The sequence below is a fragment of the Macrobrachium rosenbergii genome, chromosome 18 (assembly GCF_040412425.1).
Source record: "Macrobrachium rosenbergii isolate ZJJX-2024 chromosome 18, ASM4041242v1, whole genome shotgun sequence".
NCBI lineage: Eukaryota > Metazoa > Arthropoda > Malacostraca > Decapoda > Palaemonidae > Macrobrachium > Macrobrachium rosenbergii.
Genome location: NC_089758.1, coordinates 22,824,234 through 22,841,052, shown reverse-complemented (window position 1 = coordinate 22,841,052; position 16,819 = coordinate 22,824,234). Strand labels below are relative to the sequence as shown.

At 37.5% G+C, this 16,819-nt stretch overlaps 1 protein-coding gene and 1 long non-coding RNA gene across 2 annotated transcripts in view; both read right to left on the bottom strand.

The window, feature by feature from the left end:
- Positions 1 to 87: 87 nt before the first annotated feature.
- Positions 88 to 3,334, bottom strand: LOC136848200 (uncharacterized). The gene is made up of 3 exons (XR_010855971.1): positions 2,984 to 3,334; positions 1,043 to 1,868; positions 88 to 480 (listed from the first exon to the last, which is right to left on the bottom strand). It is a non-coding gene; the product is annotated as an uncharacterized lncRNA (long non-coding RNA).
- Positions 3,335 to 8,768: 5,434 nt separating this feature from the next.
- LOC136847981 (mucin-2-like) overlaps positions 8,769 to 16,819 on the bottom strand; it is an 11,850-nt gene continuing 3,799 nt past the window's right edge. Inside the window, exons 6-13 of the mRNA XM_067119993.1 lie at positions 14,210 to 15,849; positions 13,647 to 13,759; positions 13,461 to 13,528; positions 12,758 to 13,012; positions 11,534 to 11,623; positions 11,181 to 11,253; positions 9,921 to 10,041; positions 8,769 to 9,577 (exon numbers count right to left, since the gene is read on the bottom strand). Coding sequence (XP_066976094.1) covers positions 9,522 to 9,577; positions 9,921 to 10,041; positions 11,181 to 11,253; positions 11,534 to 11,623; positions 12,758 to 13,012; positions 13,461 to 13,528; positions 13,647 to 13,759; positions 14,210 to 15,849 — 2,416 coding nt within the window. The 3' untranslated portion in view covers positions 8,769 to 9,521. The remainder of the gene's footprint in view (positions 9,578 to 9,920; positions 10,042 to 11,180; positions 11,254 to 11,533; positions 11,624 to 12,757; positions 13,013 to 13,460; positions 13,529 to 13,646; positions 13,760 to 14,209; positions 15,850 to 16,819) is intronic.

Genomic DNA, 16,819 nt, shown 5'->3' with positions numbered 1-16,819 from the left:
ACTGTATAAAAAGATATATAATGTGTTAAGGGGCTACACAGAAGTAATTCCTGTCTATTCTCATAATGTGCACCATTTTCCTCCCGTGTAATTTGTCTCCTCACTTCTAATTCCTTTGATATTCCGTTCAGGATTTGTATATATACTTGTACCGTTGTCGTTCCTTTCCAACAATCTGCTTGCCTCTCTATTGTGCTATATGCCCCACTACTCGCTCAGCTCTACTTGTACCGTTGTCGATCCTTTCCAACAATCTGCTTGCCTCTCTGTTGTACTATATGCCCCACTACTTGCTCAGCTCTCTACGTCCAAGACCACGTTGTTTCTGCAGACCGGCGTATATTTTCTTTGTCTACCTTGTAGTGCATAACCTCCTGTCAACAAGAAATGATCCAGAAATGTTTCACTTTCCCGCCTTTCTCAAGAACTTCCGACTTCAGTCACTCGAAAACAAGTATTTCGTGGGAACGGGTCGTGAACCTGAAAAAAAAGTTTTATACATTACATTGTGCTAAAGGAAAAATGTTAATTTTTGCACGCGTATAACTTTAGTGACCGATTACCAGCGAATTAAAATTTTGAAAGTAAAAAAAACTACGGCCCTAGTACTTTCAAAATTTTTATACTGCTTTTCTGCCGTTAAAATTTCACCTTTCTAAAGCTACGCTCCAAAGTATGAACATTTGTTTCAATAACTAAACGCACATATCATACTAAAGCCGTGCTAAAAATAAACATTTAGTACATTATACTATACTAAGTAAACACTGCTAGCAAACTGCTTTTCCGTGCTACAAAGTCTATTCATGTGCGTATGAAATGCACAGAAGTCCTTGCATTGTATTATTGTTAACGTAGATTAGTTACCTTCCGGAAATAAAGAGGACTCCAGCAAAAATTCCTTAACTATAAATATGAACAAAACCCTAATGATTCTTGCCTAACACACCGTACAAAAAAAGCTAAGTGAACTATAAGGGCAAGGATCTACAACTTGAGAGTCAATGACTAAACTGAATGTTAAAGTGAATTAAGTTTTTACCTTGTTGACTGACGTACTCAAGGTACAATAGCTGCGTTGTGACGTCGTCCTTTGTTTACTGATGTACTCAAGGTACAACAGCTGTGGTATGGAGTCATCCTCTGTCGATTAATGCGCCAAGGTACAATAGCTGTGGTATGAAGTCATACTCTGCGGATTGATGCATTCAAGTACAAGAGCTGTGGTATGAAGTCATCCAATGTTGATTGGTGTTAGCAAGGTACAACAGCTGTGGTATGAAATAATCCTTAATGCTTTACATAGTGTCATCTATGTGATGTCACGTACGCTTGACACAAAGAAAAAAAAAGTACCAATATAACTCACTTCACAAAGAAAGTTCGATCACAGTAAAAGATTCGCCAGAGCACTGGGAAATTTTGCCTACACCCAAAAATACTATGAAATATTAGCTTGTATTTTCATAATGATTAAAAGCTAAACATACTATGTGCCAAACAAAATGCAAACACTAACACCCAACGAGAACGTTTCAAGTGGTTTCGCTTTGCTCTGTACTTAGTGCCTCTACACCCTGCTCTGCTGTGCTGTCACTCCGCTATGTTTTATGTGCCTCTCCCCAGTTGAGCTGTAGCTCCGCTCTGTACTTCGTTCCTCTACCCTGCTCCGTTGTCATTCTAGTCGGTACTTGAGCCTTTGCCTTGCTTTAGCTCTGCTCTGTACTTCGTGGCTCTACCCTGCTCGGCTGTCACTTTGCTCTGCCTCTATACTGAATGAACTGCGTATTTACCTTCTCAATAGATGTGGCATGAAGTCTCCCTTTTAAGTCAAATTCCCTCTTGCAAATCTTAGTGTAACCTGACACCTGAAAGAAAAATAATTCGTATCGATACTACTATCTCAATAAAATTCCTACCATAGGAAAAGACTTTCCAAAGCATTAGGAAATTTTGCCACACCCAAAAGTAATATAAAATATTACCTCGAAAAAATAAGTATTGAATAAAGCTAAACGTACTTCATCTTCAATAGGAAATTCTTCCTGGTTACATAAATTAAAGTCACAAAACAACCACTAACATTTGAAGTTTCTCTAATTCACACAAGGTTAACTCCTGATATAGTATAGACTTAAAACGAGCATTTCAACTATTTCAGTACTCATTGGTACTGAGAGTCATTACCCCATTAACATTTTTAAACTGACATTGAATTCCTCCGTTCAAAGTCAAAATTAAAATTGAAACTTGTGGGGAAATTGGAGTAAGTAAATCTAATAGTACAAAGTATGTAACAAAAATATACCAAACACTCACACTATTACTATTTGCTAAAGCCCACACACAAAGCAACAAAGTTACAACTTTTTAAAGGACAGACCTTTAGTCTTGAAGCCAGCACTAAATATTCCGCCGTCGGCCTTAAATCTTTCACCTCGCTCCATATTCCACAATTTCAGCACGGCTTTAATGCTTTCAAATCCCTTAAGTAAATAGAGTCCAGCATTCATTACAAAAGCCATGATTCAGTAAACTCATATGCCATGGATATCATTACCCTGAAAATTTATCTTTAAATTTATGAAAAATGTCCCCACCTACTTATGACGGAGTGATTGTCACCATTTACTAGTTTTCAAAGGCTTACATCACTAAAAGCATCAAGTCGCTCTGCTCAGTACTTAGTGCATCTACACTGCTCTGCACTTATGCCTCTGCCCCCTCTCTTCTGTACCTTTGTGCCTCTCCCTCACTCTGCTGTCACTGCTCTGTACATTGAGCCTCTGCTCAGCCATCACTCTGCTCTTAGTTTTTTTTTTTTTTTTTACAGCACATCATCTACCCTAACAACAATTCTGATCTTAACCATCTCTTTGTAGATGACGTAACCTCTTTTGCTTTAACTATTTACAGTAACGAAGCTACATTCTATACTATATACAGTATGGGCACTGCTGCCTCCCAGATAGTACCAACTTACCCAGGTCCGCCCATCACGATCTCCACCCAACGAAGCCACCCCTCGTAGCCTCGGAGGAACGTCAAGTTGGGCCTTCTCAGTCATGCGTCACATGGCCGCTGCCGGACATGCCCTGGTAATTCCCATATATTACAAGACCCCCTTGCAAGGTCTTGACACTGATGAGATCGATGTCGGCCGCTGACAACTTCTTAGTCTCTCACCGTAGCTTGACTCAGCAGCCCTCTCCAATTGAAGGTCATGGCCTCCATGGACGTGGTTTTTCTAGTGATTTCTTGGACTTGATTTAATACAAGGCTTATCATATTTGATGATCATCTTATGCAGGTTGTCCAGGTTCCCTATATTTCCATTGCCGATGACAATGGCCTCCCCCTGAATCCAGATGAGGTCCGGCTTCCGCAGGCCCTCCCTAGTTGGTATGTGTGGCTCGTTGGTGGCGTTGTGTTCGGCCTTCTCCACCCTAACCTTGATAAAATCCTTAATTCTGTCGTGCCGGGTTAATCTCCAGGGTTGTACAGCTGGACACACTTGTAAAATATGGTGGAGAGTCCCTGGAGCATTGCAGCTAAGATCGCATTGCCTGCTAATATCCCGACCTCTGGCACTTCTAGCTGGCGTCTGGAGGAGGCCTTGACGGAGCTTAACTGACAAATGTGCCGCCTCTCAAGAGACTGTTGCCTCTGCTCTCTACTTGGGCCTCTTCCCTGCTCTGCTGTCACTCTGCTCTGCCTTTATATTCTGAGCGAACTAAATCCAAGTTTTAACTTTCTCGGCAGATGTACTAAAGATAAAACAGATAGTGGTATGAAGTCCCTCTTGAAGTCATTCCCGACTTCAAATTGACTGACGTGTAACCTGACACCTGAAAGATGAAATTCAATTAGTATCGATATAACCATCTCGAAAACTTTACCATGGTGAAAGTCTCCAAAGCAATAGGAAGTTACTGTGTACACACGAAATTACCATAAAAGTTTCTTGAAAACACGTAATGATTAAATCTACACATACTTCACGTTTCACTGTTAATTTTTCAAGATATACAAATTAAAGTTGCAAAACACAGACACCCACTGAGAACTTTGATTTCTTAAAGTCACAGCTGGTTAATTCCAAAATTACCCAAATATTTAAAACGTGCATTTAAACTGTCTTTGTTCTCTTTAGTACTATAAGCTGGATTCCTACCACAAAATTCAATAAACGATTGCATTCCCACAAAGTTTAAGTCAAAATTAAGGAACCAACAGATTGCAATCAATTTCCCCACAAACTCCAAAGTAAACAAATACTTACACCAAAAACCTACCAAATATTCAAATTTTAGAAATGTTAGCTAACGCCTACACTAGCAACATTAAAAAGTTATCACTTCTTAGGACACATCTTAAATCTTAAAACTAGCACTTAAAATACTCTAACGACAACCTTAATAAAATTTCACCTCGTTCCATCTACCTAACTGCAACACACTCAACTTTAATGCTTTCAATCCCTTTAAGGAAGGAAGGTCCATCCAACACCCACTACAAAAGCCATGTTTTAGTTAACATACGCCATGGATTTGACTTCCCTGCAAATTTTGTTAGTTAACTTTAGTCAAAGGTCCCCACCTAGGGGCCTAGCTTTGACATTGTCACCATTTATTAGTTTTAAAAAAATTACATCATTAAAAGCATCAAGTACCGTTACATCTAAGTTACCCTCTAAAATTTGATAGCATATCCGGTAAAACAAAACTTGAAAATGAATAGCTCATTTTCCGCACTAAGTTTCAAAATACCAACTGAAAAATGGCACTAAGTGATAAGAAAAATAAAAATTATTACAAGGTTCATCCTTAAGCCCACAAGTGTATTGAAGTTTGGGTTGCAGCATTAGCCTTAGGTTCAAGTTTAAGGTCACCTAGCTCTGAACAATTGGTACTTCGGCCTAAAGTCTTAAAATTTTTAAGGCGGCTTGTAAATTTTGACTTTCCAATTTGACAGAAGCCATAATAGAGCAACCTACTGCTATCAACTATGGCTACAAAATTTAGTGCAAATGATAAGACTAACACCTAAAAGGTCTAAAGCTACTATATAGCAATTAAAGCCATAATTAAAGTTCAATAGTTTATTATATCACTTCCTTGCTTAAGGAATAACAGTCACTAATTAGTTCAAGCCCACTTTTGAAAGCTCTAGGAACCTATGCATCACACTGAACACCCTACCACCGCTGTCTTCAGTACACGGCAATGTATACATTAAGCAAGAGCGTTCTCATCTAAAAGAAAAATTCAGGGTAGTTCAAAATGAAGCAACTGGACGCCGTGTTAAATACCAGCCCCTCGGAGATGAAAAAACTGAAAATTCTAAAGATTTCTTCCTATTATTCATATGTACTGCTTTATATACACTTTATATTGTTTAATTAAACAATAAATCAAACTAAATTCGTAGCTCTGTAAATTACCGAAATTAGCTGTGCCCGCATCTACAGTACATCCGAGGTCAAAACCTTACCATAAATTTTACCTCGTAATCAGTTTCTCTTACGCAACACTAAAATGATAAAATTCACAAGTCACAGTACCTGTAGATAACCTTGCTTTATTGATAGTATTCAATTTAGATAAACCTTAATAAAGTATCAGTAATGTGTTGAGCAATCAAGCCTGGTATGATCTCTTCCAAATCTTTGTAAAAAGTGTGTTTTAAAGACTAGTGATAACCTTATCCTCGTGTTCTACAATTAATTTTCCCCAAACTACCATTATCCAGAATACTTGGCATCCGACCTAAGCAAAAGTTACATTGTTTTACCACAGACAAAATTACTAATGCATATTCTTTCACAATTTTAAATTCAACCTGTGGAAGTAACTAGCATGAAACCAGTGCCATAACCATTACAACAAAATCTTACAAATATTGAACCTAACGATGCAAATGGACCTCATTCTGAACACTGAGTGAGAAAATTAAATTTGCACAAATGGATACATTTCACTCCTCGCTGCAATTCCCCTCTCACCCAGCAGCATTTGTCACTCCACAAGAAACCTTAATTTATATCTCTAGCCTCCTCGGAACGGAGATTTATTTGAACGTAAGTCAAAAGTCAAACCCATCTATCCTAAAAAAACCAGTTCATTTTTTCTATGATCATGGACCTTCAGCCCCAAGCTCAAATCACTAGTTAATATCTTGAGGTTTGATTCCATACGAAGTTACAAAAATTATTTTGCGAAGGAATTTTCTTGGTCTACTAAAATGTTTCACGTACAAAATCGAAATTCAAAAACACCTACAATTCGTTGCCCGAAAAATATGAATACTTAATACTAACACTAGACAACTTCACGCTTACCTATACGATGTGCGGATATAAAACCATTCTACAAGAATGGGGTCGAAAAAAATACAAAACCAAGTTACAACAAAAGTCTTTGTACCTAAATTGAAATTGCATTTGTGCATAGTTCTGGTCACTTAGCATTAACACCTTCACGTCTGACACTTCAATGAAAAGCAAACGAAATAAAAAAAATGGCGTCGTTTGCTTTCAAGTTACCGGAACTGAACGTTATTTTCGTGCAATGACGTAAGGCAAAATTTTAAAAAATTACCAGCTACAAGAAATCCTCGAGTTACGTGATCATGATCGCGTCTGAAAGTCAAGACCTCTTAATAAAACGGCACAACAAATACCTTAATTAAATCCAAATACGGAGATCCACATCGTGACCATCAACAAAAGACACGGAAACTTCTCAATTCAAAACACACCACAAAATTCACAGTCCACTGAACTCACGAGAGAGGAAACCAGCTTTCGTCTTGAAAACCTAAAACTCACACGTAAATAATTCACAAGCTTCGAACTTAATTGCAACCAACCTGCAACATTTATATCACTTCACCGGGCGCAGACTCAAGCGAACTATTGCCGGTTCGAAAAGCTTGATAGTCGGTTGGGTGTAGAACTATCAAAAATCAGGACGCGGGACACTTGGAAGCGTTAGTTACGGAGTCCATGGAAGGCAAGTGGCGCCATCTGAATTTAAATTTCATAATTATTTTTATCAGAGCGAGAGTTTGTCTCAGTCGTAAATCTATTTCCCGTTAAATATAGCATAGTTATATTTACATTTTTATTCTTCTCTCGAGAGCTCCCCGTCCACTATATATATAGTGTCATCGAGGATTTATAAATACAACAGCGTAAAAGTAATAATCATAATGAGTTTTGTAAGCCACATGGGTAAATGCATCTTCCGTACTTTACTAACTCGAAAACCTTCCGTTTTGCTCTTTTGTGTACTATAGCTTGACAAAATGTGTTTTCCGAGAAATTTTATTATCCGTTCTGTATAGGAGTGCGGAATATTATTATTACTAAGCAAAAACTGTAGGCTAGCAATTCATATGTAAGAAAACAAAAAAAAACTTTGTCAAATGAATTATTATGTTAATGATGTAAAAAAAATGGAGAAGCGTTCACACGTAGGCCCAAATTTGTATGGGCGGTAATCATGTACATGGTTGCCCTGAGTGCAAATACACGACGGTCGTGTAAATAAGTGAGCCAACATCTTGTACCTGGCGATTGTGTCAATAGCTCTGTCCTTGAAAAATCCATATTGAAATGCTGTTTGAGAATAAGCCAGTCTAAAATAAATGTCCACAAAATTTTAATTACCTATCTCCAACACACTTGCCTTATTCTTATGATATCGTTGCTTTTATTCTCTTAATTTTATATTGTAAATGGGAAAACTTATTTCAGAACTCATTAATGGTAAATTTTTGACTGCAATAGATCATCTGTATCAAAGAAAACGAGTACGTCTATGAGAAAGAAAATGTACTTTGACTATTTTCATGGTAAACTAGTATAAATTAAGCATTGCCATTCATAAGTTAATGATAAAGCCATCTGTATTACTTCTCATGTTGCCATACAACCTCCTGTTCTTTTCAGCTAATAAAGAAATGTTTTACCCCGAGAAATAAGGATAGCTTGACTTTTTCTGGCGTCTTTATCTGTGAGAAAATTTTTAAAAAGTTCAGTGAGATACTCTCTTCCCTCTTCTTTCGACGATAGTTTCTATTCCCACAAATTCTGTGCGGTTTAAATCTAGTTCTAGCACGTACAGACATAGTGGATCGTATTTTTAGTTTTCGCAATGTGGCGTCAGGTTTGACGAACGAATGTTATACCGTAATTTAAAGATGAAAATTATTTTGTGCTGTCAAACTCCCTCTCTCTCGTTAGTCTAGTAGACGACGGAGGAGATGCTTGCCTGTTGTCCATTTAAGCTAGTTACAGATTCCAGATCCCTTTCACCAAAAAGGGATTGTTATTAAGCCAGATGAGCTGAGATAAATCATATAAATATAGGCCTAAAATTCTGAAGAAAGCTCGTCTTACGACAAATCAAATGATCTGAAGGAATAGTAGGCCTATACTCTCCGGAATGGGGAATTGAGATTTGTTCACTATTATTAAGCAAGTAATACCAACGATACAATAGGAAAAGGAAGTTGTTCGTTACCACTAAGCACTAATTATTCCTTAGGTTAAAGGGAAGCGTTTCTTCTTTCGATTGCTGTTCTCCATGCAGTTCATTTTATAGATTCTATTAACCCTTTTTCACGCGGGTAATCCATATAAAAAAGAACACAAGAAACATCCATATAAACATCTTAAGCCTATACCAACGGTTTTCTTTAAACACCAATTTCGGTGTTAGGAAAGAGTTATTTTGGTAAAAGGAATTAGAAATAAAACAACCTTTGAGTGACATTACAGTACTGACATCCAATTTTCATCGAAAGATTATGATTCTGCTTCTGACTTACACATTTTCACTGGCCTTTAATTTTAGCTACAAGGTTTACTTGTAAAGTTAACTCATTGGAAGCAATATAACTTTATAATAATGAAACTATTGAAAATCGTTAACAAGATCCACAGCGGCTATCAACTACAATCACAATCCTTTTGAACTATTATGTAAATCAGATCAGTTCAAGCCTTGAAAATGACAAAAGGATAGACCCACAATCCATTGTGCTATAAGAGAGAACAAGAATTCTGATTGAATTGTATTATCAGTCAAAAAGAAAAAATATGCATTTTAATTTTTTCAATTTGATGCATTTTAAAGTCGTGCATATCTGCTGACGCGGTGTCACACTAGCACGACATTCCACGACTTCAATTCTGCCGCCGGAATTGTCCATTTGTTCCCTAGCCTGTTGTTACAGGATGCCAGAAAACGTACTGGAATGGCGGTAGGTGGTTATTTTCGAAACCCGGCCTTATGCCTGCACGGGCCCTTACTCAAAGGTGTGGTAAATTGTTAAAAAGCATAAGGAACCTGGTGTGAACCTCTGGGTGTTGCCCAACCAGCAGAGACATCATAGTGACACGGTTTTTTTTTTTTTTTTTTTTTCGTCATAATCGTCATCTTTCACTCGGTTGCTTTAGACGTCACCGAAAGTCTTCAAAAGGGAAAAAAGTGGTTTTGGTCCTCCACCTCTGATTAATCTTCACAAGTTTCTGCATTTCCTACGCTGCTGCTTATCCAGTCGATGTAATCTGAAAGAGAGAAAGAAAGATGGTTTTATTTATTTATATACGTTTATTTGTGAGCCGGAGAATCTGAACGCTAAACGACTTTAAGAGCCATTGTTAATTTTCTTCAAAGAGTTTTGATTTCAAATACGTCTTTGTTAATGCATGTTTTTCATTTTTTTTTTTTGGCATTATCAAGACAAAATTATCAGGCCCGTACTAGAGTAACACCAAAGACTTTAAGCCCACTGACGCCTCTGACGTAGTTTCCAATATATCCAGACTTACCAGCATACTGGTGGAGGCGAGTATGGTTCACAATGACACTCGAAAGCCCAATAGAATCAGAGAGGGTAATGTAACTTACTGCCGACTCTGGTGTAGATTCCTGGGTACGAAGGGTGAGCGCAAATGAGCCCGTATGAAACGAGGCCAATCAGTTCGTAATGGTCCCCATTAGGAGTCACTAGTGGTCCGCCTGCGTCACCCTGAAATTAAGATGGAATTTTTTGTTATGTGCGAATGCACAATTTCAGAACAAAACTAAGTTAATTGTTATCAAAATATCATTATAAACATCTTATCTTTTTTCTGCAATCTTCGTGATTCCCTGTTGCTTGATTCTGTAAGTGTACTTGATAATTACCCTTTTGTAAGTACTCTTTCGATTGCTTACTATAAAAAGAGAGAGAGAGAGAGAGAGAGGAAATGCATGCGTCAAGACAAAGCGAAACACATCATGCATAATTAAGAAGGAAAAGGTAAACAAAACAAATCCTACCCAACCAAGGGAGAGACGAGACTGGTTCGTTTTAATAATGTATAACACTCAGCATAAAGAACTGCTTTGTATAAGACTCCATATCTGTTCTCTTCTATGAAATCCACGCTTTTTGCCGCTTAATTCTCAGATAACTCTCTTACAAATCATTTTAATACCACTGAACATTCTTCCCATGATCTATATAGTCCTCTGCGCTGTTTGAAATTAGTTCTGTTGAAAGCCTTAAATTATTTTCAAAATCTACGTAGACCTAGTTCCCGTGAAAACCTATAAGGCTTCCTTCCAACTAACGTTTGTCAGCTGTAACATAGGCAACTGAAAATTCAACACCTCCAGAATTATAATCGAAGCTTAAAAGAATGGTTTCCACAAAACAAGAATTACCAGCTAATATCTGCTTTTTTATCACTAACCAGTTTGGGTAAAAATTTATGTCGATATTTATTATTCATGAGGCATTCGGCAGACTTGTATAAAAGTTGTTTTCGGATAACTTCAAATCTGTTAGTTGTATAATAAAATCTGTTCTGTTCTTTTTCTAGTGGCTTTTATCAGATTTGTATCTCTGGATGTATTATCTACTTTTCCTTTATTCTCTCACAAAACCATCATTAACACTGAAATATCTTTACTTCCTTGATTTATTGAAGATTAATATGGAAAATCAAGACGTTTGTCAGGCTTAACAATACAATACTGATAATAATTCCCCAAATATTTGATGCTTAGAAACTTGCAACAGAATAATTGTCTATTCGAGAAGCAACGAGTCACGACGAGGCCAGAGACATCCACAGAGTGTGCGAGTTTTTATAGCATTCCTGCTTTATATCAGGTACTTACCTGACATGCGTCCTTCCCTATATCGGCAGCACATAACATATTGTCGGTAATCTGGACATTCACCGTTGCATATCTGAAGGCACAGGATTACAGACATCTGGGGGTTAATCCTTTTAAAACATTATGGATTATGAGATCAATTACAATTCTTATCTTCTTGGAAAAGCAAGAGATTTAAAAGGACTAGCGCTGGTATATTATCTTCCACCTGATTGTTGGATCAGATGAGTGTTTTTACAGTTTATTTCGAAACTTAGGTGAAATAACTAACAACGATGACTGATTTAAATTGAAAACTGAAGAATAACTCAGCAAAAATTTTGAATGGGTAGGAGAATTAATATTAAACTTACATTGCAGCACAATCTGTGTTGGTTGATGTGGTAACATTCACTTTTTGCAAGATGTCTGGCTGATCTCCTGCGTCACTAAGTCGACCCCACCTGGAATGTAAAATCTATTAAGGGAAAATGATAACTTCAGTCAAAGTAATTGGAAGGACAATGATTAGAGAGTCGTCTCAGCTGCTGCGTTGCTTTTCATTCTAATTGCAATGACCAGAATATCAAATGTTTCATTTACTTTGACTAAATGCCAAGATAAAGAAGTTCATTACTCAGTACTTATTGGACATTGCTTTTACAATATTTCATTTTTTATTTTCTCTATCTTATGGAAAATATTAATCTAAACTATTGCTTATATTTTTGTCGATTGCAATCGTACAAAATTTTCCAGCAGCCTAGATGTTTCAGATTTTTACTGTCAGTCACATTAAACCTACCATTTTCCCTTTTCTCAGATGTCTCAAGTCACGACTTTCTCCTTTTTTTTTAATTTCAGGGGTCCTCAACTACAGGTTTTTTTCCAAGACGCTCCCAGTCACATTTTTTTTTCATACTTCCATAATTACTTATCTCATAAAATACCACTAATATTCTCTCAGATATACCCAGCCATTCACAGTTATTTTTGAAGCGCCCTTAAATCAGTTTTTGAGACGCACCAAGTCACGGTTTTTTTTTTTTAAGACCTCAACAAAGCTCAGTTTTTTCAAGACTTACCAGTCACTCTTTCTCAGACAGACCCAATCACAGTTTTTATTTTTTTCTGACGTCTTAAAACCCAGTTTTCAAGACGTACCAAGTCACATTTTTTCTCAGACGTACCTAATCACAGTTTTAAGTTATCAGACTTTCCTAAATCCAACTCTTAAGATGTACCAAGTCACATTTTTTTCCTCAGATGTACCCAATCACAGTTTTATGTTTTCAGAATCCCCAAACCCAGTTTTTAAGAAGTACCAAGTCACTCTTTTTTTTTTTTTCAGATGTACCCAATCACAGTTTTACGTTTTCAGACATCCCCAAACCCAATTTTTAAGAAGTACCAAGTCACAATTTTTTTTCTCAGCCGTACCCAACCACAATTTCGTCCAGATTTACCCATTTATAGTTTTTAAAGACGTACCAAGACATTTTTTTTATTACAAATATATCCAATCACAGTTTTTGTTTTCAGACTTCCCCTAGTCCAGTGTTTAAGACGTACCAAATCGCGGTTTCTTCCACACTTACCCAGTCACAGTTGCGATGACATTTTCATAGAGATTCGCCGGGTCAGGTAAACAAATGGGCTTGATTGCACCAGAAGCCTGGAGGTCAATAGGACTCGCAAGGTGGAGAAGGGCGATGTCGTTGTCCATTGTAAGGTTGTCGAAACTCGGGTGTAGGATGACTGAAGAGATTTCCTTGTAAATGGTCTCCGACGTTTCGCTGGCTGTTGATGTGTCATGCTCACCCAAAGCCACTTCAAACAAGGTGGTAGTATCCCTGTGGGTTAGTGAGTCAAATTAGTATGGAGTCTAGTCTTGTCTGCAAATGCATTTGACTGGTATAAGTTTTATATATATACTGTATATATATCTATCTATCTGTCTATATATATATATATATATATATATATATATATATATATATATATATATATATATATATATATACACACTCATAGGTGATATGTTAATGCAAAGGTCAATTCGTCTAGTACTTACCTTTGCATCTATCTGTCTATCTATACATACACACACACACACACACACTATACTATATATATATATATATATATATATATATATATATATATATATATATATATATATATATATATATGAATATATATAGATAAATAGATGTAAAGGTAAGCACTAAATGAATTGACCTTGCATTAATATAATCACCTATGAATATATGCAAGTACAATAACTTAGGCAATACTTACATTTCTTGAGTACATGAGGCAGTAACAAGAATGTACTCATTATTGATGATGGTGCCACCACAAACTACCTGTGTAAATCAAGAGAACCGAAAAATGAGAGCTGCATTTGTTCTGTTTGTCACGGCAGAAACATGATTTGCATATCTGAAATATATAAATAAACTAATTTGCAGGGCACTCGTTTACCTGAGATCTGTCACTTTTCAGGACCAGAGCAGCTTGCCAGGGAAATTCGTGGAGGTCCGTCGCTCCCCCGCCAACTATTCTAGTCAAATTGGTGGGTCCTTTTCGACCACATTCTGTTTTGGAAGAAAGACAAATTAATCTCCATTTCTAACTATAAATACCCAATTGTCAGTTTCTGTTCATGCAGGTTTTTCCATTACTTTGACATTTACGCGCTTATTCTCATAATCTAAACGTTAAAGCATTTGTTAGTCAAGGAAAGTGTTTCCTTGAAATCTCCTTATGAATTCCTTTCCTACAATGGCACAGGAATTACTGAAGGAAGCTAAATAAAAAAGAATAAATCAAAACTATTTCACTAATAAATGAGATCACTCATATAAAAAGTAATATAAACTTCACGGTCACATTCCATTCATTAAAGACTAAATCGATTCTATGTACTTTTTCTTGACTTAATGTCATTTAATTCTGAAATAAAGTTGATCTGGAGATTTCAAATGAACAAAATAAAAACCTTCTGTCTCAAAAGTTCTACAACACCTTAATTTATACAAACTCACCGCAGGAGGCTGGAGTTGTAGTTATTGGTGTAGCGGTTGTTGTTTGTTGTGTAGTTGCAGTTGCAGGTAAAGTTGTTTTAGAATGAGTTGTCGGTGCAGTGGTAGGAATATCAGTTACTGTAGGCGGTGTAGTGGCTGTTATTGTAGGTGTAGACGAAAGGTTAGTAGACATTGCTGAAGTGGTAGTAGGTGTGGTTTCTGAAGTAGTGGTAGGTGTAGGTGTAGTAGCTATTGTGGTGGGTGTAGGTGTAGTGGTTGCCGTGGTAGGTGTAGACAATAAGGTAGTGGTAGGTCCAGACACTGAGGTAGTGGTAGGGGTAGACATTAAGATAGTGGTAGGTGTAGACACTGATGTAGTGGTAGGGGTAGACATTAAGGTAGTGGTAGGTGTAGACACTGAGGTAGTAGTGGTAGGGGTAGAAACTGAGGAAATGGCAAGTAATGTGGTTGTTTTGGTTGGTACAGATACTGTTAAAGTGGTAGATAGTGCAGTGGTTGTTTCAGTAGGTGTGGTTGCTGAAGGAGTGGTATGTGTAGATGATGAGGAAGTGGTAGGTGTATCAGTTGTCTTAGTGGGTGTAACAACTACTGAAGTGGTGACAGGCAAGGTGGTGCTTGTGGTGGGTGTAGACATTATTGAAGAGGAAGCAGGTGTAGTGGTTGTTGTGGTAGGTATGGTTGTTGAAATATTGGTAGGTGTAGGTGTAGTGGTCGTTCTGGTTGGTGTGTTTGTTGAAGTACTTGTAGATGTAGTGGTTGTTGTGGTAGGTCTGGTAGTTGCAGTGACAGCTGAAGGTGTAGTGGCTGATGAGGTATGTGTACTTGTTGAAGGAGAACTAGGTGTAGTGGTGACCGAGATAGGTGTAGTGGATGTTGTAGTAGTGGGAGAAGTTATAAAAGTAGTGGTAGTTGTGGCAGTTGTCGAGGTAGTGGCAGGTGTGGTAGTTGTTGAAGTAGTGGTAGGTGCGGTACTTGTTGTGGTAGTTGTTGAAGTAGTGGTAGGTGCGGTACTTGGTGTGGTAGTTGTTGAAGTAGTGGTAGGTGCGGTACTTGTTGTGGTAGGTGCTGTATTTGTTGTGGTAGTTGTTGAAGTAGTCGTAGGTGCGGTGCTTGTTGTGGTAGTTGTTGAAGTAGTGGTAGGTGTGGTAGTAGTTGTGGTGGTCGCTGAGGTGGTGGTAGGTGTGGTAATAATAGTTGTAGTAGATCTGGCCGTTGCTGAAGTAGTGGTAGGTGTGGTAGTAGTTGTGGTAGTTGCTGAGGTAGTGGTAGGTGTGATAGTTGTAGTAGGTTTGGCTGTTATTGAAGTAGTGGTAGGCATAGTAGTAGTTGTGGTAAACGGTGAAATAGTGGTAGTTATTGAGGTAGTGACAGGTATGGTAGTAGTTTTAATAGATGTTGAAGTAGTGGTAAGTGTGGTAGATGTTGAAGTACTGGTAGATGTAGCAGCTGTTGAGGAAGTGGCAAGTGTGGGAGTAGTTGTGGTAGGCGCAATTGTAGTGGTAGGTGTTGGCGCAACGCCTGTAGCGGTGCAGGTGAATCCCGTGTAGTCCAAATCAGTCGAGAAGAGCGCCGGACGGAATACGACATAAGCCCAGGAGTTCCTCGAGGGGAGTTTCTGGGGACCTTCGGCTCCACAAAAGCTGTCGAAATAAGGAAAGAAGGTGAGCTGTCTAAATGCAAGACAGAAGTGTAGGAGTGGAAATGATTTTAAATTATTCTGCTTTTCATGGTATTTTATTGTTTATTCCGCCGTACACAAGTGTACACACTGGCGCACACGCACAACATACATACACGCACACACATACAAACACACGGGAAGTTTCCAAACTGCAGACAAGAAGTGTAGGAGGGGAAATGATATGAAATGAGTCTGCTTTATATAGTATTTTTTTTTTCGTTTAGTCTCCTTTACAAAATGCACACACACATGCGTGCGCACGCGCACAAAACACACACACACATATGTCTAATATATATATATATATATATATATATATATATATATATATATATATATATATATATATATATATATATATATATATATATATATATATATATATATATATATATATATATATATAATATTTAAGCTGTTTCTCCTGACATAGGTGGCTCTAAGGAAAAAAGCAACGAAGGTCACTGCAAAATTTTTAAGCTACTGAATCGTGGATGACGCTTATACTGAAAAATCCGCAATTATTTTGTACAAATATGTTGCTGATGCAACACTTCGAACCCCCTAATCTGCACCATTCGCTTCTATTGCTGTCAATCCAACGTTTGCTAGTTACTGATGTCCTTTCCTATGCCTCTTCCTTGCTATTACTCAGAACTTTGTAGGGGCTCCTCCCCTCTTCCTACTAGTCACTCCTGAATTATACTGTTTCCACCGAAATATGGTCATAGTCCTCTCTTCTCTCCACGTGATCCACATATTTTACCTCATCAATTACTTTTAGGCAAACTCAACTAAAAACATCCAACAAGAGAAGAAAAGTCGACTCAAAAGAAACAACAAGAGAAGAATATTCGACTCAAAACGACCAACGAGAAACGTATAATCGACTTAAAAACGATCTTGACGACCAACAAAAAAAAAATTAA